The sequence below is a fragment of the Bos indicus x Bos taurus genome, chromosome 1, assembly GCF_003369695.1.
Source record: "Bos indicus x Bos taurus breed Angus x Brahman F1 hybrid chromosome 1, Bos_hybrid_MaternalHap_v2.0, whole genome shotgun sequence".
Classification (NCBI taxonomy): domain Eukaryota; kingdom Metazoa; phylum Chordata; class Mammalia; order Artiodactyla; family Bovidae; genus Bos; species Bos indicus x Bos taurus.
Genome location: NC_040076.1, coordinates 3593747 through 3618638, shown reverse-complemented (window position 1 = coordinate 3618638; position 24892 = coordinate 3593747). Strand labels below are relative to the sequence as shown.

Below are 24892 nucleotides of genomic sequence, written 5' to 3'. Positions count from 1 at the left end.
CTCTCCTCCCTTAGGTGTGTCCCTCATCGGCCCCTGTCTGGGTCTCCTTAACTCCCTGTTTCTTTTCAGTATACTTTCCCCATCTCCTCTTTTGAGTCAAGTAGGTCCAGCTCTTGCCCTCAACTTGCCTACTTCACTGGGCATGAAAAACAGCTGCAGGTCAGAATTTCTCAACCTGCCAACATGAAAGCTCCCTGGGAACAAGGGAGGAAGGTAAATTCCAGGTTCCCACCGCAGACCCACTGGGTCAGAAACACAGCAATCTGCAGTTTAACGAGCCTTCTAGATGAGTCGAAAGCGTGCTTCCTGATTGAATTAACCTCATCTCTGAAAACAGTTCACTCATCTTTGTTACTCAGGCAGCCCGCTGAGGAGGGAAGAGGAAGATTCTTCTCTTGATGCCCCCTGGCAATCCCGTGGTTATCAAACTATTTTGCCAAGAAAAGCATGTTTGTGGGGTTGGGGCCAGATGGTGGCGGTGGTGGGGATTCTCCTGAGCCAAACTGTTGCAGACAAATGCACAGTGAAAAGTGTAAAAGTGAAAGCGTCAGTCACTCAGTCCTGTCCGACTCTTTGCGGACCCCACTGGACTGCAGTTGGCCAGGCTCTTCTCTCCATGGAATTCTCCAGAGAAGAATACTGGAGTGGGTAGCCCTTCCCTTCTCCAGGGGATCCTTCTCACTCAGGGAGTGAACCCAGGTCTCCTGCATTGCAGGCAGATTTTTTACCATCTGAGTCAGGAGAGAAGCAAATGCATAGTCACTGTAAAAAAAAAAAAATATTTTGAGAGAACATTAGTAAAAGTTAAATTTGCATTTCCCAAAGGTACCCACCCACAGTCTCCTGTACATCTTTCTAGAGATATCTGAGCACACAAGTAAACATGTTTATACTTTTAAATAAAAACCCACAGAAGAAACGCCTTCCTTGAAGGTTAAGAAATGTATGGAGGTATCATTCACCCATTCTCCCCCTCTCCTTGACTGTTGGGGCAGCAGACAAAACACAGAGGGATGTAGAAATCAATCAGTTGGCTTTTTTTTGGGGGGGGGGCATTTTCAGGTTTGTGGCCTTGCCACACAGGAAATATTTGAAAAGACGTAATTCTGACAACCAAATACGTAAGTTTTATGGGTTTAGGACTAAGAATTGCGGAGAAGAAAAGGTGAGACCCGGGACGGAGATCCACCGTCTTTACAGACCCTCAGAAAGCCACAACGCAATTAAAAAAAAAAAAGGAAATTATCACAAACACCCAGCATGAGCGTCTCAACTTGTGAAACACAAAAGCGACAACGTCAGGACCAAAGTCAGTTATCACTCATTAACATTTGCGGACAAAGGGACTTCATATCTTCCAGGCGTGCCACGTATATACCTCCCTGTCCCACTTTCGTGTACTGCAATCCGCAGATCACACCCTTTCGAGGAGAAAGCCTGGGTGGAGGTTGTTTTTTTTTTCCCCACGGATCCAGGTTTTACTGCGCGTTTTCACACAGCCCCAGGGCGGAGGGGGCCGGCGGCGCTTGAGTGACGGGCTCCCCACACCGCCCCTAGGCTCCGCCCCTCCGTCAGGGCCCCCCCGAGGCCACCCCGTTGCGGGGGAGCGCGCTGAGAGCGCGGGCGGCGATTGGTTGAGGGCCAGGTTGGGCGGGGCGCGGCCGTCCAGCCCTATAAAAGTGCGGCGGCGCGCTTCTCTCGGTTTTGCGTCGGCGTGTGTTCTGCGGCGTCGTTTTCTCTACTTGGTTGGGGCGTCTCTAGCGGTCCGGGCCGGAGAGCCTTTCCCCCGAGTCATGGCGACGAAGGCCGTCTGCGTGCTGAAGGGCGACGGCCCGGTGCAAGGCACCATCCACTTCGAGGCAAAGGCAAGGGCTGCCGGGGGACTAGAGGGGAGACAAGCGGCGAGCGCGTGAGCGCCAACCTGTGCCCTGGAGCGGGAGGCCGGCCCCGCCGGGCCTCGGGCCGCCCTCGCCACGCCTCCCTCCCCCGGCGCGCGGTTCGGCGGATCCGCGGTCCACTCCCACCCCCGGGCCGCCCCGCGCGCCCGCAAAGTGCTGAGTCACCGGGCGAGCCCGGGGGCGATGCGAGGCGAGGCCTGGGCGGGGGTGCAGGAAGGGAACACCCGGTCGGCCCCTTTGTGTGTGTGGGGGTGGGGGCGGTGAGGCCGACAACCACGGGCCCGGGAGGGCGGAGAGAAAGCGAGGGAGGAGGAGAACCGGATGCCACGGCGCCCCTTCGACGTCCGCAGGCCCCGACGGAGACCTGCCCTGCTTTGAGGAGGCCGTGTGGCTATTCACCCCCCTCCCCACCCCCCTACCCCCTTCTTGGCGGGGTCAGTGTCTGGGTCCTGACATGCTGCGGATTCTTGAGTTGCGCAGTCCCGAGGCCTGGCCCGTCCTTGAGATCTCGGGGTTGGCGGGGTGCGGCCGGGCCTTCAGGAATCTCGTGGCGTCCGTTATCCTTTTGGGGCTTCCTTTGCAGCTCCAGTGCTCCAGCTCAGGGATCTGCGAACCACGCGCACAGTCTGTGCCGGGTTTGGTGTTTTGTACAGCCCTCGAGCTGAGTGGTTCTATCTGTTCAGGTCTTTGTATTTTTATTTTTGTTTTGTTTTAATGTTTGTGTTTAAAGGAAAACACTAGTATGCAACAGTGACCCTTTACAAAAAAGTTTGCTGACACACCCTGCTCTAGGTCATGGTCAGGCTCTGTGGGGACGGAGAAGACGGCCCTGGTCAGAGCTCCAAAAAAACCCAGAGATCTAACAGACTCCCTTGTTTGGGGGGTTTTCTAGACAGCGATATTAATCCTGGGTTGCACGGCAGATTCAGACTCACCGCGTGCGTGCTAAGTCTCTTCAGTCGTGTCCAGCTCTTTGCGACCCCATGGACTGTAACCCGTTAGGATCCTCTGTCCATGGGATTCTCTAGGCAAGAGGAACCAGAGTGTGTTGACGTTTCCTCCTCCAGGGGATCGTCCCAGTCCAGGGATCGAACCCAGCTCTGCTGCATTGCAGGCAGATTCTTGACCCGCTGAGCCGTTAGGGAAGCCCCAGAGTCACTGGCAGAGCTTTTTAAAATAGAGATTCCAGGGCTCAACTCCGGATCAGTTACGTCAGAACTTGGTGCGGTGCAGTCTGAAATTTGGTGTTTTTAAAGCCTCCAAAGTGATTCATGGCGGATTGAGAATTCTGTTCATAGAGGGCAGTGGATGAGGTTCGGGAGTCCAGGGAGAGGAGGGCTAGAGTAATTTCCTTTGCACGGAATTGTCATTTCTGTGCTTGGAGTATTCCTGTAAACATTTTCAGTCATGTGACTTTGAAATTTCTTTACCGGTAGGCCTGTACTGAGAGGGTATTGGACAAACCTCTGCACGAATCATGTAAAACAAAGTGTACAGAAACACAGTGATAATACTGTGAAGCACAGATGTTGTGAGGAGTGTGAAACATCTTTTCACAGATGTTGTGAAAAGACTGTCCCAGATCTTAGGTTGCCAGTGGGTGGAAAATTGTGCTGGCTTGTTAATCTTGAGGGAGTATTTAAGGTACCAATGAGATTTACAGTGGTTTATGGAAACATGAGAGGATATGCAAAGTGTCCTATGTGAGATTTATACAAGGAGAACTTAAATATTTGAGCTTAATTTTTTCCTTTTGGTGGTTTCCAAATTTTCCGAAAAGGCTTTTTGACATTAGACTAAACTTTGCTCTTTTCATTTGTCAGACTGTCTTGTCTCTCCTCTTGCCTCTCACTAGAGAACCTAAGAAGCCTCTGAGGAATTCTTTCCCTCCTCCACTGAGAGGCAGCTCCTGGTGTCACTTAGATTCAGAAGCCAAACTGTGGAACCTGACGCAACCCGGGCCCCCTTAGTTTTTACGCCTTCCCTGCGCAGCTTGTATGGCTCCCTCTTCTGGGTTCTGAACCTCCGCTTTGGTGGTGCTCTCTGCACCTGATAAAAGACCCTTGGGTATGCAGATGTATTAAACTGTCAGTAAACTATCACCTGTACTTCTTGGCTTATTGAGTGTTTAAAATTTTTGGATTAGTTTCCAGTTTTCAAAAATCGGAAATTTTCACCTTTTAAGTCCAGAGTCTAGCTTGTCTTGAAAATCATCTGGAGAAGGCCCCTGCTGAGCCTTCGTTAGCCTAGAGTGACACTGCGGCCCGTTTCCCTTCCTCCTGCTTCCCTGACCTGTTTCACCCATTTGAGAGAATAGCCCAGTTCCCGCAGGATGTACCAGGCTGCTTACCCTTGAACTTCTCCTGTGCATTACCAGTTGAGTGGGCGTGTGGAAGAGCCTGCGTGTTTGCCTCTCTGTGCTCTTGATAACATGGTGCAGAGAGCACCACCAAAATGGAGGTTCAGAACCCAGAAGAGGGAGCCATACAAGCTGCGCAGGAAAGGTGTAAAAACTAAGGGGGCCCGGGTTTGGGGGATAACGGTCACATTTGGCTTTTTCCAGAATGTTCTATTAAATTTCGGGTTTTTCTTTACCTAGAGGAATCATAGTGTATCTGTCTTCAAAAAGAAATACAAGAGGCAGCAGTCGCCACGCTACTTTCCAGGAGCAGTGATACCTAGCCAGTGGAAAATCAGATCTTCAAGGCCTAACACGTCTTGTAACTGTCGGCCCTGTCTTTTTAAAAAAACAGAAACACCATCTGCTATTCCTATATGGTGTGGTTGCTGTGTTAGGTTTATTTTAGTTGCTAAGATCTCTCTGTGGCTGTGGAAGTAACTTCTTTGACTTGTCTATGTAGCGTGCAGTACCATTACCCATCACCTTTGCTGGGATTGCAGTGTTTTGTTTTTCTTCACCTGCTTCGGTGTTTTATTGTCCCTTCTTTTTGATCTCAGGAGTGGAAAGGTTATCTAGGTTTCAATGCCTGAAAAGCCTCGAGAAAGCAGTACTTCTGGTTAGACTAGGATCAGCTTCCCAGTGGCAATGAGGAGGATATTCTCTGGCTACAAACCAAAAATATCCATGTGGGAAACTGATAAACGTCCCTCTCCTGGGAGGAGTGGAGAAGAGGGACCATGGGATAGCAAGTTGAGTACTTCCAGGAAACCTTTTTTTTTTTCTTTTTAAGACAATCTGTGTGTTTGATAATACAGCAGTGTCTGCATGAAGAAGATGCTGAAAAGTGTATGACGTGCAAGCAGTTGGGTTCACAAGTTTGATACGTGCACATATACTTAGCCACACACGAGCACAACCTATTTGAAGTATTTACAAAATAAGCAAGAACTTACTCGTATTACACATGAGTGGTTAAGCAGCTACCTGGGGGTTCATTGCTAGAACGTGGTGGGCCTTTCTAGCCAAAAACCTTGGACACAGGCTTTTGACTCCCGAGTTGCTGTTCTTTTCACTTTTCCTGTGAGTGGTAAAGGTAATTCAGTCGTTTTCTTTGCTCAGAAGCATTTGCCCTCTTTTCAAACTTCTCTCACTTTCCTTTGACTAAAGGGAGATACAGTCGTGGTAACTGGATCCATTACAGGATTGACTGAAGGTGATCATGGATTCCACGTCCATCAGTTTGGAGACAATACACAAGGTGGGTGTTGTCCTGGTGACGAGCGATTCACAGTCACCTCACCTAGTGAGATAAACCTAGTAGTGTGTGTGTGTGTGTGTGTGTGTGTGCGTGTGCGTGTGCGTGTGTGTGTGTGTGTGTGTGTGTGCGTGCGCTCTCGTGTGCTTAGACGCTCAGTTGTGTCTGATTCTGCAACCCGTGGACTGTAGCCCTCCAGGCTCTCTGTCCATGGGATTTTTCAGGCAAGAGTACTAGAGTGGTTGCCATTTCCTTCTCCAGGGGATCTTCCCGACCCAGGGATTGAACCCAGTCTTCTGTGTCTCCTGCATTGCAGGTGGATTGTCTATCTGCTGAGCCATCCAGGAAGCCATCTCCACACATTAAAAACTTGCCAACAATTTTTTAAAAAGTCAATAGGACTACTCAAATCAGCCTCAGGGACAAAAATGACTGACTCATGGAATGGAAGGGGGAATTGATGTTTTTATCTTACTATTGGTTGATTATGTAAGAGTCTCAGGTGTTTTTAACAATAGAAAACATTGCTGCTACTCTCTGACCTTCTTGGCCTTTGGTCCTTGTGAGCTGGGGGTTGAGGGTGGGTGTGACAGGCAGGGGGTACATTTATCATTACCCTGGAAGAACAGCTCCACAGCTCCAACACAAGAGCCTTAGTTGGGACGGGGCTGGAGGGGAAGGAAGAGACAAACTGATGATGGCCTGTGAAGTGTTGGTGCTGTGGATTGAGTTTGATTTTCTCCATTTGGGATCAGAAGCAAGTTAACAAAATTTATGGGTTAAGTTGCTGTATTTGAGTAAACTTAGTCTTTCAACCTTCTGTGATGAGAACTTAATTCATTTTGCTGGAACCTGTTTTTAATGTCCCATAATTTGGTTCCTTTAAATAGTGATTTAAGGGTCAGATGTGATCCACTTCAACAATTATAAAAATTCCTGGGACTAAGAGGTGGTCCAGTGGGTAAGACTCCACCTAGTTCCCAATGCAGGGGGCCTGGGTTGGATGCCTGGTCAGGGAGAGGAGTCCCCACATGCACGCCACAACCCAGAGGCCACATGCTGCTGCCTAAGGACCCTGCGTGCCTCAACTAGAGATCACGTGTGCAGCAGCTGAGACCTGGCGCAGCCAAAGGAAAAACATTCCCGCCTCCGGTGGGAGGCGACTGCTGTTTGGCTTCGACTTACTCTGCCACGTCCTGTAACCTGCGTGTTGTCTCCCTGAGTGGGGAGGGTGGGGGCTGTTCACAGCCTTTATCCATCCCCCACCCCACCTGACAGCCATCGAGTGAAGACCCATGTCCTGAAAGAGCCGCCTCCATAGTTGTGGAAATGCTCTTCCCCGGTGCTCAGGAGTGCCATTTTCACAGAGTACAACCTTAAGGCCCAGAGTCGTGCAGGGCAGCAGCCCTTGGACTAGGATGCTGCTTTATATTCCAAAAGCACCAAGACCCAGACCGCAGCTGTCTGGCAGTGTGTTGCTGGGGAGACACGTTTTTTGTAGTTGAGGTATCCTGTCGTCTTAGGAAGTAGGATCATAATCATGGGATTTTAATAGAAGGACCATTGAAGTGCAAGTCGGGGCAGAAGCACCCAAGCCCAGAGAATTTTGTTACCTTGACCAGTGTCACACAGTAGTTAGAATTTGTCTCTACTCCCTGCCCTCTGTTGCTGTTGTTACTAGCCCAGAAGTCACATTTTGGGTCAGTACTTTTCTCCAGTTGAGGCTTTTAGCAATGACCAGTTTCGTTTTTAGAATTTATTTTGGAATTGTGATTTATAATTTAGCTGCCTTTTTTTTTTTCTTCTGTGAACAGGCTGTACCAGTGCAGGTCCTCACTTTAATCCTCTGTCCAAAAAACACGGTGGGCCAAAAGATGAAGAGAGGTGAGTGACCTTAATTCTTTTTTGAAATAATAGTGCTGGCTTTGGGCAGGGGTGGTCAGTATGGTTTACTACTTGCAGATTGTATGCTAAGATAATTGCACTTCTGCTTTTGAATTTGTTGCTCCACGTAACGCCTTGCCCCCGAGTACTGGAATGGCATTACTCCCTGGGCTAAGGAATTGACAAATGGGGACACTGCAAACGATTTGGGTTTTGTAGCGTTTATTGAATAAAGAACTAATACAAGTGTCAAAGGGAACTAATACAGGAAATGTCATGAATAACAGTACTGTCAACTACTAGCAAAATTAAAACATCATTGTGAAACTCTGGGAACTTTGTAGATGAAAATTTAATGTTGAAAATTCACTGAGACTCCCCTTGTATGTGTTCGTTTTCTGAAAGCCTTTCAGGAAAATATTAAATTTTAAGGACAAGGATTAATTTACGTTTATATCAAAGGGCTAGGGGCATAACTCTTTTAGCCATGCCAAGTATTAATAGGCATAACTCAGTAACTTAGAGTTTACCCTCTTAAGTTTACTTTACCTCTGAGGTTAGGGGTGCACCCCAAGTCTTTCCAGAGTGTTGCTTTATAGACTTGAAGCCTTGCTTGAAGAGCTGTGTGTCTGGAACATCTTGTTAGTTGTTTAATTTGTATGTTTTCAAAGTTTTGTCAGTATGGAAAAGTGGATTCTATTTGATAATACCGTATTGCTCTCTCAAGTCACCCTTATATATCTGACTCATCCATTTTTAATTTAGCTTATGAACTAAAGTTAGATAGACAGAAATTAGTCCTAATCCCTCTGCTTTTTCAATGTTAGGCATGTTGGAGACCTGGGCAATGTGACAGCTGACAAAAACGGTGTTGCCTTCGTGGATATTGTAGATCCTCTGATTTCACTCTCAGGAGAATATTCCATCATTGGCCGCACGATGGTGGTAAGTTTTCATATAATAAGGATATGCATGAAATTTCTTCTAACATATGATCATGTATGTTGTCATGACTTCACAATTGTTAATCCTGGCTTCTAAGCTTCCATATAAATTGTACGTTCCGTTCAGATTAGGAAAAGCAATTATTTTGTTGGACACTTAACAGTGAAGGTGAATTAATGGTCAAGGTCGGTTAAGACCAGTTTTGCTAAGATGCAGTAATAAAGCAGATTACCTTTGATCAACCCTGGGATTCTTGAGGCAAGAACACGAGTGGGTTGCCATTTTCTTCTCCAGGGCATGAAAGTGGAAAGTGAAAGTGAAGTCGCTCAGTCGTGTCTGACTCTTTGTGATCCCATGGACTGCAGTCCACCAGGCTCCTCCGTCCATGGGATTTCCCAGGCAAGAGCACTGGAGTGGGGTGCCACCGCCTTCTCCAGTGGAAACAGAAGCTGTCTTTGGTCTTCAGATGGCCAGGCTTTCTGTCACTACTGGGTTTCCCCCTTGCAGTTAACCAGAGCATTTGAAATCTAAAGTCTGGGGTGGACCTGGTGCCAGTATTCATTCACGTCTGCAGGTTGTTGTCACTTGCGTAACGTGTGGGAGGCCGTTGCCCCAGGCTATGTAGCCCTGCATCTGGTTCCTACGGAATGCCTCCTGAAGGCTCCCAGAGGACAGCTGACTTTCAGTAGACGCTTCCTATCAGTTCACCCTTTTATCCTTAGAATTAATTTCCTTCTGTAGTTATGAAGCAGAAAAGTCACTTATCAATGTTTGATGTGCTGTGCTTAGTCACTCAGCTGTGTCCGACTCTGTGCCACTGCTGGACTTGCAGCACGCCAGGCTCTGTCTATGGCATTCTCCGGGCAAGAATACTGGGTTGGACTGCCATGCCCTCCTCCAGGGGATCCTCCCAACCCAGGGATCGAACCCAAGTGTCCTGCATTGCAGGCAGATTCTTTACCATCTGAGCCACCAAGTGGTGGCTTAATGTTTTATGAGCAAAATTTAAAAGGCTACTGCTTGAATATTCAAGATATTTTTAGGGCCTCCCTCATAGCTTCAGTTGGTAAAGAATCTGCCTGCAATGCAGGAGACCCGGGTTTGATTCCAGGGTCTGGAAGATCCTCTGGAGAAGGGCATGGCAACCCACTCCAGTATTCTGATTTGAATATTCAAGATATTTTTAGGTTTATCTCTTATTTATGGGTCTGTAGCTAATTAGACAAAGTTTTTGTAAGTTTATAGTTTTTTTTGGTTCACCTTTCCCCTCAAACCAGTTTGTACTATGAAAGAATGTCTACTCTGATATTACTAAAATTTCTTATGGTAGATTTAGCATGTGGATACTTTGTAACCTAATTCTATGGGTTTCTCGTCTTTTTGAGATAGTACTGCTAACCCTTTATGATGTCTGCATCATCAAGAAAAAGCTCTGAATAGTAGTTTCTACTTTTTACTACTCAATATTTATGTATTTTCCTACTAGTAGGATTATTTTAACATGGTATTTTCTAATATTCAGTGGTTCTTAAAAGTCTTTTGGGTATTGTTGAGGAGATGGTAATTGCTTGATAGCCTGAGTTAATTTGTTGTTAAAACTTTTTAAAGGTCCATGAAAAACCAGATGACTTGGGCAGAGGTGGAAATGAAGAAAGTACAAAGACTGGAAACGCTGGAAGTCGTTTGGCCTGTGGTGTAATTGGAATTGCCAAGTAAACATTCCTTGGGACATGGTCTGAGTCCTAGTAACTCATCTGTTATCTTGCTAGTTGTAGAAATTTAATTTGATAAGCATTTAACACTGTAAACTTAAAAAGTGTAATATGTGTGACTTTTTAAAAATTGCTTTAAGTACCTGTAATGAGAACTGACTTATGATCACTTGAAAGATTTGTATAATTTTATAAAACTCATATGCAATTAAAATGTGTTTCATTCATCTCTGTATTTTGCCAGACTTAATCACATGTGTATTATTTGTCTGAATTTCTTCGATTCTCTCAAGCCTGCAATAAACATTCTCTGTGGCACTGTATTTTGAGCCTGTTGAAGTATTTAAATTGAAATTCTAAATTAACTTGATATTCATACATAGAGCGTGAATTATTACTAAATCTCTTACTAATATGTTGACGGGTATTAACTATCTTATAGAACTTTTTTTTGAAAGTGTTTTTAAATGAGATCATTCAAATGTTAAAATTTTAGCGATTGGTAAATTTAGCTAAGACTAAGCTGAACTTTAATCTCAGACAAATAGGCCATTCTTTGTTAGCTTTAGGGAAGTTAAGGTGGTAACTTTATTTTAAAAAGTAGCTGTTTACAATTTAAGAGAGCCCTTTGATAACTTAGTGAAATTGTAAATGGCAAGTTACAGCCTTAGCAGAGTAAGATTAATTTACCTACCTGTCAAAATGGCACATACTCCATTTTTATAGACCCATGGCCACTTATTTTTAATAACAGTAGAGTTTGGCACAACCTGCTTTCAGATATGCCCTTTAAAGAAATACATTATACCCACTGTAAGGTGGAAGCAAAGAAATGACTTAGTTGTGAGTTCTGCCTGTTTAAATACAAGAATTTCTACACCCAATTAGTAATTCAAGTCTGTTTCTCTAAACACGTATGCCTATAGAAGAATGCTTTAAAATGAAGTGTTGATCTTAACACAGGTTTGACTGTGGGTTATAGTTTATTAATTGAAATTTATAGGATATTTGACAGAGAAGCCAGAAATAAGCAACTGTTTTGGTTGGACTTTAGCCAGTGAAGATCACTTGGAGAGGAAAAGCTAATTTAGAAAAATAAATGTAGTGTATTCAGTTTTAAGTTGGTGATAACAGTATGCTCACAAATTAACATTGGAATTTAAAAACCAACACTAACATTTCATAAGGTAGTTTGTTACATAAATGGACTTGCTTGGGTCTTTAAGGCCGCAAATGTAATTACTCCCACTTAATACTTCTGGGGTTTTGTCATGAGCAAATAGGGTGACCTTAATACTTTCAATTGGAAATACTGGACTGTTTCCTTGAAACCCGAACACTAATCAGATGTGTATTTCCAGAAGCAGTTTCAGCTAGGCCTTTTGACACTCAGTGGGCCAACATACACCAGGGTAAGCTTATGACTCAGGTCTACATATGTGAAACGGGATTTTCTCTTATTTTCCAAACGTTGCCCGGGTACATTTCCCCCCACCACCCATTAAGGATCTTGCTGCAGAAAATCAAAACCAAATAAAGCAGCTTGGCCTCGGGATGAGGGTGAAGAAGCTGTACCAGCACACAAACTAGGACAGTTTAGACACATAGTTTAAGGAGAAAAGAGCTTCAAGGCCATAAATACTTGGGTTGTGTTAATGGTTGGTCTTTTCCTTGGCACTAGCTCAGCAGCTTTATGTAACCGCTTCTCTGTACTACTTCAGGTACAGGTTTTCCCTTTAAATATCTTCATGTAACAGTTCTTGGATAACTCACAACTGTTCTTCCTAGTTAACCCAATTATTTTAAAGAAGAGCGAGTACTTTGCAGGGGTGAAAAGCTCAGTTTACCTCTGCTCAGTAGGGGAAAAGAGAGGCAACAGGCAAGGGTTATAGAAACAGTGGGGGCTGCATTTAAGTTCTTAAACAGATGAGACAAAAAGCTAATAAAGCTGCAGACACTAACCTTGATTTTCTTTCACCTTTTTGAAAAATTTAATGGGATGGTAAGACAACCAGCCTTCTAAAGAAGTAATACCCAGGCAATAATTTATAGTACAATTGGCAATGTTGGGGTCCAATGTTCCCTTAGCAAAGAATTTTTTTTACCAATTATTTAGGGCAACATTTACCACAAAGCCAATGGGTGGCGGGTGGGGAGGAGAACACCTTGATTGAATCCCAAAACTCAAGCTTTTCAGTTAACATTAAAACCACTAACTTTTGCCTTAAGATTGAAATGCTAAAAATCAAAAATATTACAGATCAAGTGTTTGAAAATAACTACATAAAGATGTCTGTTTCCATCAAATCAACAAGTCTAATTTAGACTAATACAGCATTAACCGCTCAAACTTGGATGAACAGTCCTTTTCTACCTTAATGTAGTGTAGGAAGAATAGCACACGTTAAAAGTTTGTTACGAAAATAGAGTTTATTAAAAACATCCCTATTGTTTTTTGAGGAGCTTTCACCGTTACCTTGTCTTAAATTAAAAAAAAAAAAAAAATAGAGAGCACTTCTAATTACGATTTGTAAACTTTTTAAAGTCAAAACTTTTAAAAAGTTACAGCAAAAAGGGTAATATTTATTCATATTTTCAGTATTTTTTTTGTTGTTATTTTGTGACTATTTTTAAATAGAAGGGAAGCAATCAAATTGCTTACAGCTCCCACCAACTACTGCGGGGCTGTGACATAGCAGGAGCAGGTATAATACAGCATCTGTACACCCCAAGCCCTACCCTCCTGTGTTGCTGTCATATCCGACAGATCCCAGTCTCTCTTAACGAGGAGCCTCTGCTGCTGAGCCGGGGTCCTTCTCGGGGTTGACGGATGAGGTAGCCTCAGCAGGTAACTCTTCAGAAGGCTTTGCGACTGCAGGCCCAGGCTCCCCCTTAGGAAGTTCTGAAACAGTGTCTACGTTTCCCGCTTGGCTAATGGGAGGTTCCACGGTCTTGTTACTGCCTGCCCTGTCTGCCACCTCGGGCTTCTCCTTGCCTCGGTTTTCTTCCTTCTCTCTACGAGACTCTCTATCTCTAGAATCTCTCTCTCTGTCTCGATGCCCACTAGAACGTCTATTCCTGTCTTCCAAGTCTCTGTGCCTGTCCCGGTCGGGGCTCCTCCTTCCCCACTCTCTCCTCTCACGGTTACTATTCTCTCGATCATCGTTACGGTTCCCGTACCGTTCCCGGTCATTCTCCACCCTATTTCCAAAGGATCTTCTTCCAAACCTTTCTTGGTCTCTACCTGAATTGAACTGCTGCTGCCTGCTGTCATTTCTGAACGGCTGTGGCTGCTGCTGAGCCGGCGGCGGCTGCTGGGCTGGCGGCGGCTGCTGCGGTGGCGGCTGTGCAGGTGGCTGCTGCTGTTGCTGCTGTTGCTGCTGTGGCGGCGGCTGCCTTCCGTCTCGGTCCTCAGGACCCCCCGGGCCCGGCCCCGGGCCCCCGAGCCCTGGCATCCCGCCAGGCCTGACGAAGGGGCCGTGGGGTGGGAATGGGCCTTTCATTCCATGAGGTGGAGGCATTCCGAAGCCCCCCGGGCCTGGTGGTGGGCCTCGGTGCATCATGTGTGGAGGCATGGGCCGAGGTGGCATCAAGGGAAACCGCTGTAAGTGAGGTGGAGGCATTCCTGGCGGGCGCTGGAGTGGGATCAGGCCAGGTCGGGCACCGAGGAGACCAGTGGACGGGGCCTGGAGCCCAATGACGGGACCTGGTGCAACTCCTTGGGTACCTGATGAGGCAATAAAAATGAGACTGTAAATAAAGCAACACAGAAGACGGCATATTCTATTTTCAGCTGTTTCCTGTGGTGCTTGGAGCAAAATGAAATTCACAATCTTCCAATGTCATACTGTTTGACAGTCTACCCAGGAGAAACTCAATGTGAAGTCCCAGCAACAATCCATGGCAAGCAGTCCTAAAGATACATCATACAGTTATGTACACACACCTACCTAATACAGGTTGAGGTCCAAATACGTCACATAAGGAGACTAATATACCACATTTTGGAAAAAGTATATCAAAACGTCCTTCCGCACAGCCTTGATTAGCAGCTGTTTTACCACTCAAAATGCTTGAGAAACACAATGTACTATGTCCTAATGAGATAAAGAAATGAACTAGCTGAGCCAACTGAAACTTATTTCAGGTGTACTCTTAGAAATTTTTTACTCTAAGTCTTACTTTGACTTTCTATTAGGAAAAAAATGGGGTCAATGACCCAGAAAATCCAGTGAAGAGGGAGGTTTCTTTGAGTCTATGACACTAAAATGCTTTACGTAGTTAACGTGCAGTCATGTGCTCAGTTGCTCAGCCGCTTTGTGACCCCATGGACTATAGCCTGCCAGGCTCCTCTTAGAAGTTTTCAGGCAAGAATACTGGTGGTGGTCCATGAACTGTATAGCCCACTAGGCCCCTCTGTCCATGGGATTTTCCAGTCAAGAATACTGGAGTGGGTTGCCATATCCTTCTCCAGGGGATCTTCCCAACCCATGGATCGAAAACACTAATGCTTGTAAAACAAAGATCAACACAAGAACGGAGAGTTTGTTTTCACAAGTCTCTTTTTAAAGCACAGCATAACATGTAAACTGCTATGCCAAAATGACTGCTGAACTATGCTGAGTGCTCAGCTATTCACCTTCTATTCATTTTCCCAAAGATGGCAAGACTGATAAAAGTTAGTGCTGCTGAAAGTGACAATGACTACCAGTCTTATTTCCTACTTACAGGAGGCATTTTGTTTATGCTTTATTTTAACAGTCAAATTCAACCCATCATGTATGATACAGAAAAGGAGGATTTGTTTCACAACTTAATTAAGTAACAGGTATCATCACCTCTCTCATTTCTCTGCAAATATTAACAATACAACAAGTTACTCGAAAAAGGAAAACGTTCAGGTATTATCAGAAGGTGCCGTCTACTCACATACTGCAGAGATGTCTTTGGCAAGTTGTAGGTTATGACTATCAAGTGGCAATGGTGAGAGAAATGCTTGTGCAACACTGACAGAAAAATAACCTGGAAGTAAACCCAATACTTTTTCATCTTTCCCCCATCCCCAACATCATGTTATTTTATGTTTACAGTTTCAATCACTTACTCCCACTCACTTTAGCAAACATTTAAGGAAGTCCTACTAAATCCTAACAATAGGTTTTCTGTATACACAATTATTACTAATATGGAAGACAAGAATTTCTACTTCAGTTTTTGCTCCTCCGAACATATGGTCCAATACTACTCTGTCAGACTTAGGAACTAAAAAGAGTGGACTGAAAATGTACGTGTATCAGTTATAACTCTTAACATGAAGTTGTAACTCTTACCACTTTACTTAGAGTACCTTCTTTTAAATGCTTAAAGAGAAACATTTGGTGAAAAAAACCTCACACAGGAGTGACCCTGGACACATGCCTCAGAAATACGGATAATAATACCTGCTTTTTGCTGATATTAAATGGGATAAAACACTTAAGCATGAGCTCAGAGCTTGGCATATCGCTAAGTGCTGCAGTTATTATTCTACACATCTATTTTGACAAATGGTAAATATCTTAACACTAAGTATTTCACTTTGCAAAAACACTATGTTTTGTATTTCTGATCATTAAGATCTTATTAGCCTCTCCTGGTTCCCCAATATCCACCACCGTTTAGAGTCAAGCAGTTTGGTAATTGAAAGAAATTAAGCTTCCATATATCAGGCCTAAGAAAATGTTAATTACCATAATGAAAACCCACAAATGATGAACTGGATGAATGAGGCAAAGACCTCAGCCCTTCATACACTCTTCACACTCTTAAGAAAATCCCAGACAATGAGCATAACACAGAACTTATACTCTACCTCAGAATGATATGAAATTCACAGCAAACTTTCTTGATGCCACTTATTGTACATTTACTGAGACTGGACCATATAGTGAGACAACCTGGCATCTAAGGTTATTTCCTTGCTCCCACTTTTTAAAGAAATCATACAGTACCAACACTTGTGGACTTTAACTCAAAACAAGCAACATAAAGTGTATGTACCCATGTACAGTCTCTTTCAATAGTTAATCATATACAGAAGCACCTAAATAAAATTTTCATTTCCCACCAGCTTTTACTCAAGGAAAAAAATGATAAATGTTTACTCTGTTAAAAGACTTGGTGTGGCACATTCTAGGACCTAACTATAAGCTCAAGGGGCCAATACCAAGTTTTAAATTACACTACAAAAAAAAAATAAATTACACTACAGGGATGGGGAAGGGATTAAAAGTATCTTATTATAACAAAAGAATTAAGTTCAGATGAATCTTTAAGAGGAAACAGACCTTTGCAGGACAATGGGAATACTGACGCCTTCCTCAACTGCCAATTTGACAGCTGCCAAAAGCCAACCTCTATCTTTGTACAGAGATCACATGGGCAATGATTCTTTCTAAACCCATCTCTAGGAACGCATTTCTAAGTTCTTTGTAACATGCATCTGAGGGTACATACAGACGGACTTAACAGGGTTAACTTTTACAGTACATGCATATATATATATATATATATATGTATATATTAATATTTATTTTGTCAAACCAGGTCTTTAGTTGTGGCATGTGGGATCTAGTACCCTGACCAGGGACTGAACCCCAAGCCCCTGCACTGGGAGAGTGAAGTCTTAGCCACTGGACCACCAGGGAAGTCCCATATAATGAAACCTCCTACAAATAAATTTTTATTTATTTTTAATTTTTGGCCACGACATGAAGCTTTTGGGATCTTAGTTCCCCAACAAGGTATTGAACCAGAGCCCATGGCAGTGAATGCAGGGTCCTAACAACTGGACCACCAGGGAATTCCCCAAAGCATATTTTTATAAAGAAAAAAACCCATTGCCTAATTTATCTATCTAACATATGTGGATATTTAGGATTTACTTAAAATATTATACACTCAAATAATTTTTCTCTTTCATAAATAAGCTGATTTCCCTTTAACCCTTTATGGGCCAACAAAGTACAGACTCCCCTGACAGTATTTCCATAGTTTCAAATGTTGGCCTTCAAAATACACAAGTGGTAGAATTACTGATTTTTTTGCTCATCTGTTGTTGTTCTGCAGTGAACAAAAAAGTACTGCTTTTAATTAAAGTTACATTTGATTAAAAAAATATATCAGGTGGTGTAAGTTCCTGGTAGGGATAACAGCTGAATTTCATTTTCATTAGGAAAGCTGATGTTACACACACACCAGTGGATATGTAGTGAGTTCCCCAGGTCTAAAGGACATTCAACGTAATTATTCATTTTATTTCAAAGTTTGATGTGCAATATACCATGGACAAGTTTTCCAGTTACAAACTTCAAAAAAAAAAAAAAAAAAATTCACCCATACGTATGTTGAACCTCGAAGCTTTTTTTACATTGTTACCACATTTACTGTGCTGGGGATGTTGTTCTTTAGTGGCTGTGTCCCAACCTGTGTCTACCCTGTGGACTGTTGCCTGCCAGGCTCCTCTGTCCATGGGATTTCTCAGGCAAGAAAACTGGAGTGGGTTCCCATTTCGTTCTCCAGGGGAATTTTCCAACCCAGGGATCAAACCTGCATTGGCAGGTGGATTCTTTAACACTCAGCCACCAGGGAAGCATGTGCTGGGGATATAAGGACTAAAATTAATAATCTTTTCCTTCAAACAGAATACAGCCTAGTAGAAACAAATGTTAACTGCTCTAAGAGATGGCACACACTAGGATGGTGACAAAAGTAAAACTGATACAAGTCGGTGTGTGTGAAAATGAGCAGGAGTCCCATGAGATGTCTGAATTAGGTGTCAGCAGAAGACAAAAACATTCAGGCCAACATTAGGAATGAAGAATGTTACGATCAAGAGGATGGCACTGCTGAAAAGGCCTATTAGCAAGCTGAAGCAGTAAAGTGTGCTGTTACTGCAGCAGAATGTCTTCTGAATGAAAATCGAGGAGAGAAGGTGAGGTTTATTATTGAAGCAGCTACAATCTGTACAAATATAAATCGCTATCAATTACAAATTAGAAAAAGAAAAAAAGATGAGATGTGTGAGGCTGAACAAGGTAGGCCGGGGCATCCAGGTCTTCCATGCGTGATAAGGAACTTGGACTGATCTAGAGAGGGGGGAAAACCACACAGGGATTTTTAGCAGGGATGGTCCTATGGTCGTTTTCGGAAGATCCCTCTTTCAGGAAAGCAAGAAGGGGGAGGAGGGAGGATACTAGAGAGTAGTGAGGCTCTTATTTCAAGAATCCAGGGGACAGAGGTGAGAGACAACTGAAAGAGGTGCTAGAGAAGGAGGAACATTTAAGCTTTTCAACAGCAGGACTGGAAGAATCCAAGAGCTGGAGGAACACAGCTCTCTGCTTTGAACGAGGATGGAGGCATCTGTGCAATGCAGAAATTTAATAACAGAAGCAATTTTTGGAGACAGACGACAAACTTCACATGGTAACACTGAGGGTTGGAGAGGCCTGGGCTACACCTGATGGAAATGTGCTCAAGAGATTGATTAAATGTATAGAGCTCAGAAGATTAAGAGTCATGGTGTTAACTTATCCAGAATATGGATGAAACAAAAAAGGGAGGAATTCAGACCTGGGGAGACAGTACAGTAGATAGAAAACTCCAAATTTTCTAATGCAGCAAGATTTTAAGGCAGACAAATTATTTAAATTCAAGGAGTAGAAGAAACTCGTGCATGTGTGCTAAGTCACTTCAGTCATGTCGGACTCTTTGCGACCCCATGAATTGTAGCCCACCAGGCTCTCCTGTCCATGGAATTCTCCAGGCAAGAATACTGGAGTGGGTTGCCATACCCTCCTCCAGGGGGTCCTGCTGACCCAGAGATCAAACTTGGGTCTCCTGCATTGCAGGTGGATTCTTTACCGTCCAAGCCACTGGGCAAGAAACTCATTGGAGTTTAAATAGCCAAGGGTATTTCCTATGAGTCAAAAAGCCCTCAACTGTTCCACAACTAAAAAACAAGTATCAAGATTAGAGAGATGCCACTGCTTTCTATAGCAAAGATGTTGGTGATCATGGGAAATAAGAAACAAGTATGTTAAAAGGCTAAAGGGGTGGTGTGGGAGGGGAAGGTTGATATGGTTAGAGACCAGTGTGGACCTTGAAATCTCAGAAGAATAAAGCTTGACTTATTTACTGTGGTGGAGACCAGCTGAATGTGTTAGTTGTATTCTTTCACAGATGATGTAAATTTAAGTTGGATTTTTTTTTTTTTTTTTAAAGCAAGGATCTGCTATGTGAAGAAGGAAAGGGGGGAAAGCAAGGGGAGGAAGGGCAGAGGGAACATCTGAAAAGGCCAATCAGCAGAAAGGATGGTTCTTCTGCCTCTTCTCCACCAATCATCATGTCTTTCATTCTACCACAGCCAATGCCTCTGGGAAGTCCTGGACTTTTCATCAGAAGCAACTTCGTTACTTCAAAATTCTCATTTTCAAGTGCCCCAAACAATGGTCAATCCCACTAGGATCATGTTCCCCATGCCCGCAACGTCTTTCCTTTCCTCCTTACCTGTCTTGGGAGTCCATGGTTCTCCCTCACCACGCTGCTCAGAAATTGGTTTTAAATGCAACACTTCTACCTAATCTGCACCTGAATACGGCTGGGCACCACCCCCAACATGCTGACTGGCCTCATTTTGTTTGTAACTACAACCACAAATTCTCCCTTAATCCTGGCCACCAATTCTAATTTCGTGAGTCAATTCACATTCATATGCTTCTAGGTATCTGTTTCAAATGTTCATTTTTCCTTAATTGTCTGCTCTTACCTGGTTGGTTTTATATAGCTTTTGAGAGGTAAAATTCATATAGCCTACAATTCACCCATGTAAAGGGTGTAGTTCAATGTTTTTAAATATATTCAGTTGGGCAACCATCAAAATAAATTTTAGAACAATTTTTATCATCTCAAAAAGAAACCCTGTATTCATTAACTACCATTCCCCATCTCCCCCCAACCTCCAGGCAACCATACATCCCATTTCCTGTCTCTATGGACTCGGCTATTCTGGACATTTCATGTAAGTGGAATCATACAATACACGACCCTCTGTGACTAGATTCTTTGACTTAGCGTATCCTTTCAAGGCCCATCCAAAGTACTTCATTTCATAACCAAGTAATGTTAAATGGAAATAAGTTTTATTTATCCTAGTTGGTATAGCATTAAAAGAAGGCATTTATTAAGACTTTTTCATCCACCCACCTACCACCAAACCTACCCTTTACCTGCACCTGTATCCGTATTGCTCCTTCCGTCTGTGAACATCTGTTTGGAACATGTGTTCCAAAGGCTAAATGAAGCCCCACACTCAAACCCCAAATCTAGGCCCCCCTCTCATCTACCTAAGAATATCAACCTAGCAAATCTTTTTTGCTGCATCAAAAATTTCCCCTCTCCCGGGTTTTCCAGTAAGAACATGCTGGAGTTTTGTCTATCTTTTAGAAATAAAAACAAAAAAACCCTCCCTCACTGTGGATCTCCCTTCAGCTCTCACCCCCATTTTAATGTTCCCCCATATGGCACATCTCCTCAGAGTAGGATGTCCAGAATTACTGTACCATTGCCTCCTCTCTCTCATTCTCTCCTATATATATATATATATATATATATATGCCCCCACACACACTTATACAGGCTTTTGAACCCATCACTCCAATAAAACCACGTTTCCCAAAGTCACCCAGAAGCTTTCATTTTGCTAAATCCAGTTGGCAAGTCTCAGCGCTCTTTGACCCAACAATGGCCTCTGGTGGTTGCCGTCTCCCTCCTCCCTAGGATCTTTTCTTTACTCAGCTTCCAGAGTACCTCCCTCTACTGTTTCCTAGCTCCCTGGCTGCGCCTCTGCTGGATGCAACAGCACAGGACAGTGGCTAAAAGCATGGGTGTTGGAACGAGGGGACCTTGAATTCCAGGCACTGCCACTTGGAGCTGTGACCTTGGGCAGGTTATTTCATCTCTTTATGCCTCTTACACTCTATCTACAAAATGGGGATAACTGTGTCGACTTCAAAGAATTGTAAGGCTTAAATGATTGATATACACAAACTCTTAGTTCTCCATACTGTATTTTCAACTGCTAAGTGCTGCAGTATTCCTGGGCTCATCCCTCGCACTACATCCCCTCCCTAGGTAATTTCACGACTGGTGGCTGTAAATGTCGTTTATATTTGCTGACAACACCAGAACTTATCTTTACCAGATGTTTAGCTGACATCTGCACCTAAATGTCAAAACATCCAACATATTTAACTTGACATCCTCACCCTAAACCCACACCTCTTTGAGATTTTCCCATTTCAGGAATGGCGATTACACTACCAAATGCTCAGGTTAAAAAAACAAACAAACAACAAAACGTAGTCATTCTTGGCTCTTCTCTCACGTATGTAAGTTAGGAGAGTCACTTTGAAGGCTCCATCTTCATCCAAAATAGTCCCCTCATTCCACTCTTACCAACTCTTGCAGTTTGCTTTCTCCAGAACTGCCATATACAATCCTTTGAAAAATGGAAACTAGTTCACAACAGTGTTCAAACCTACACTTCCTGTTGCACTCCTGACTGACCCTTGGTAACTAGCTCTGAACTCATCACGGCTGCTCTTATGTTCACCTTGTTCCAGCCCTACAGCCCTCTGTAGTTTGTTCTCAGTCCAGGCTCCCCTTCTGTCTTCTCTAAATGAGATGTTCTTCCTCTGTATCTACACGACTCTTTCCTCTTATTATTTCTCTCTATATTACCTCCTCAGAAGCCTTCTCCAGCCATTTTATTCAAAACAGTACACTTTACACGACATTCCTCCAATCCCATTCTCTGCTTTACTCTCTTCACAGGAATATCTTCATGTGAAATTATTAGTTTACTTATTTATCTAAGTCCCTGCTAGAATGTAAGCTCCAGGAAGACAGGCCTTCTCTTGTCATTCAGGTATCTCTAGTACCCAGAACACTGCCTGGTCCACAGTAGGTATTGGGAGTAAACATGTAGAACATATGAATGTATGGTGGTGGCATAAACCGACAACTAAACTCATAGACAAGATACCTCTCAGGGGGCAAAAACAGTCTCTCCCCAGGGTGGTCTCTTTCCTTACCTATGAAGACCTGAAATTTATTTTGAGAAAAGCTGCAATGTTCTTTCACAACCTCCTTTTCCGCTCCCAGTTGCAGTTCCACCTTTTTTGATTCCAAAAGAATGCCACTGTGGCACTGTGCATGAACCTAATTCGAAATCTGTTCACACAAGGAAAAAGATATACCAGCCACTCTTATCTCTCCCATCAACGCCCTGAGAGCCTCTAGGCATACAGATATATGGTTGTTGAACCATTGAAAGCTGTCTTTTTTCTTTTAAACTACAGGCCTTCAGGAAATTGAAATAATAGTACAACCCAAACATGTATTTCCTTTGCCTAGATTCACCAATTAATAACAATTAGGGCATAATTATTCTGAAGAGACTCCCAGGTGATTCTTCTAGCAGGTACTGTGTTGGGAGCTGGGGAGAATGAAAAAAATGAGCTAGTTTTCAAAGAATGAGAGAGAGAGCACATGTTAGATTGCATTATACATTACTACACCAAAAAAAAAAAAAAAGGTATGTTAGCAAAAACTTAAAAGAAATTTGAGTTTCAGTAATATAGTGTAAGTACACTAAGCCGTATATCTATTTTTAGCATGGCATAGGACATGAAAACCCTAATTTTAAATGAAAAAAACAGAAACCATTATCTCTTAAAAATGACTTCTTGGTTTTTTTTTTTTGCAAAACAATCTACAATAAGGTTTGGTCAATTTTCCTATAGATCTTTTATAGTTGTTTTTTAGAATTTGAGTTTGTATACAGAGGCATAACAGGTGTGACTTGGAGTTAAGAGTTGTACTACTGGAGTCAAGAAGTCTGGGATATACTGGTAATCCATTACTGAATGAGATCATCCATAATTCTCAGTGTTATCTGGAAAAAATCTTACCTGCAATTCTTCATAGCATTATACTTGTCTACCAAAAATCAATCTAGAGCCCAGAGTTTCTGTCCCTCCTACCTTCCTTAGGCCCCAAAAGCTGTCAGGTTTCAATTAAAAAGAGACTCTTTAGGTTGGAGTTCTGCAGCCTAGAAGGTGCAGACAGAGATGGAGACAATGTGATAAGCACCTTTCACGTTTTTGTGCAAGACTTTGCCAAGGTTTTGTTTGAAGTGCTTCACCTTCTGAGAAAACACAGTATATTCATGTATAAATTCATACCCAAAGTAAGTATTTGTTGTGGATTGATCACTATTAGTCATTCATTGAACAATGTTTTTTATACAAAGTTGAAAGAAGCACTGTGATGAGTATTTTGGAAGCATTTCTAAGTATAAAACACTAGTGGAATAATAAAACGCAATATTTAGAGTACCAATTCAAATATTTTAAAGCTTTCAAAGAACACTTTTACAGGACAAAGGAACATTTGGTAGACCCCTCTAGGTTATAATTTAATATAACCAACATCACAACCAAGTCTACAATAAGAAAAAAATTAAAATGTAAGAAGTGTTTCAAAAATTAGACATTACCATTAAAAAAATATTGAGAATTTTCTTCAGAATTCCTTTAAATGTTATTCACACTATTAGATTGGTGCTCTAATGTTCTAATTTACAATATTAAAAATTATCAAAAAATCAAAATTCTGGGGAGAAAACTGTAAAGCTAAGTGAAATCACAACTTAAAATATCAATTTTAAAGCACAGTTGACCCTTGAAAAACAGATTTGAACTGTACAGACCCACTTACACAGACTGCTTTCCCAGTAAATACATACTACAGGGTATGTAGTTGGTTGAATCTACAGATGTGGGACCTCGGTTACTGAGGGCCAAGTATAAAATTAAAAGTGAATTTTCAACTGCACGGGAGTTGAAGCCCCTAATCCCAGCACTGTTCAAGAATCAAGTGGAATTACAGAAGTTGACAATAAAATTGTTCATCTTCAAGACAGTATTAAGGTCACAGCTATGGCATAAAAGCAAATATAACTGTTTAATTTACAAACCAATTTGGTCTACATAATTCTTGACGTGTTCAAATTATGGAAAATCAAACGCCAGGCAAGGAAGTGTGAAAAATCAAGCTCGAAATACATCATACTACTGTCTAGCAATTCAGCTTGTAGGCCACTGATCTGTGACTTGTGCTTTAAATCTTTGGTAACAAATATTATCAAAAAGAAGCAATCTAACACATACCCAATTCTTACTTATGAAGTTTACCATCACTTATAGCACTGTGACAAAACCGGGGAGAATCTCTGTATAATAATAATTAATGAATGTATGTACCTGACAAGAGAAGAGACTTTAATTTTGCACAATAGGAATGAGTCTGACTTAGCTTAATTTCTTCCTTGAAAAGATATTTTGGATATGCTGGTAACACAATAGATATGTAACACAAACAAACATTTTTTTGTGTATTTTTTTATTGTTTGGAACACCAAAGTAACCCAAATTTCACATTACAATGAAATTTTAAATAAGAATATGTTGTACATTGTATTAGAGATACATGTTATACATAAATTTGGAAAAGTAATAAATACATACACTTATACAGTAAAGAGAATGTACTGAATTGCTATCATCTTTAATATTCCTTCTCTTCTAAATGGTCAACAACTATAAATTATTAACTTTAATGAAATGACCACTGCTCTAGCAAGCTACTTGGGAGTGTGAGGTATTAAGCACAGATTCCTTTAAAATCAAGTAATGAA

At 42.6% G+C, this 24892-nt stretch overlaps 2 protein-coding genes across 3 annotated transcripts in view; one reads left to right on the top strand and one right to left on the bottom strand.

The window, feature by feature from the left end:
- The first annotated feature begins 1694 nt into the window (after window positions 1-1694).
- SOD1 (superoxide dismutase 1) lies at window positions 1695-10418 on the top strand. Its single transcript, XM_027538654.1, has 5 exons — window positions 1695-1865; window positions 5467-5557; window positions 7369-7438; window positions 8266-8383; window positions 9992-10418. The coding sequence occupies exons 1-5, from the start codon at window positions 1794-1796 to the stop codon at window positions 10097-10099; spliced, it is 459 nt and encodes a 152-aa protein (XP_027394455.1). The 5' UTR covers window positions 1695-1793; the 3' UTR covers window positions 10100-10418.
- A 2087-nt stretch (window positions 10419-12505) lies between these two features.
- SCAF4 (SR-related CTD associated factor 4) overlaps window positions 12506-24892 on the bottom strand; it is a 62077-nt gene continuing 49690 nt past the window's right edge. For both annotated transcript variants that reach the window (XM_027538445.1, XM_027538527.1), the window contains exon 20: window positions 12506-13822. In XM_027538445.1, coding sequence (XP_027394246.1) covers window positions 12876-13822 — 947 coding nt within the window. In that variant the 3' untranslated portion in view covers window positions 12506-12875. The remainder of the gene's footprint in view (window positions 13823-24892) is intronic.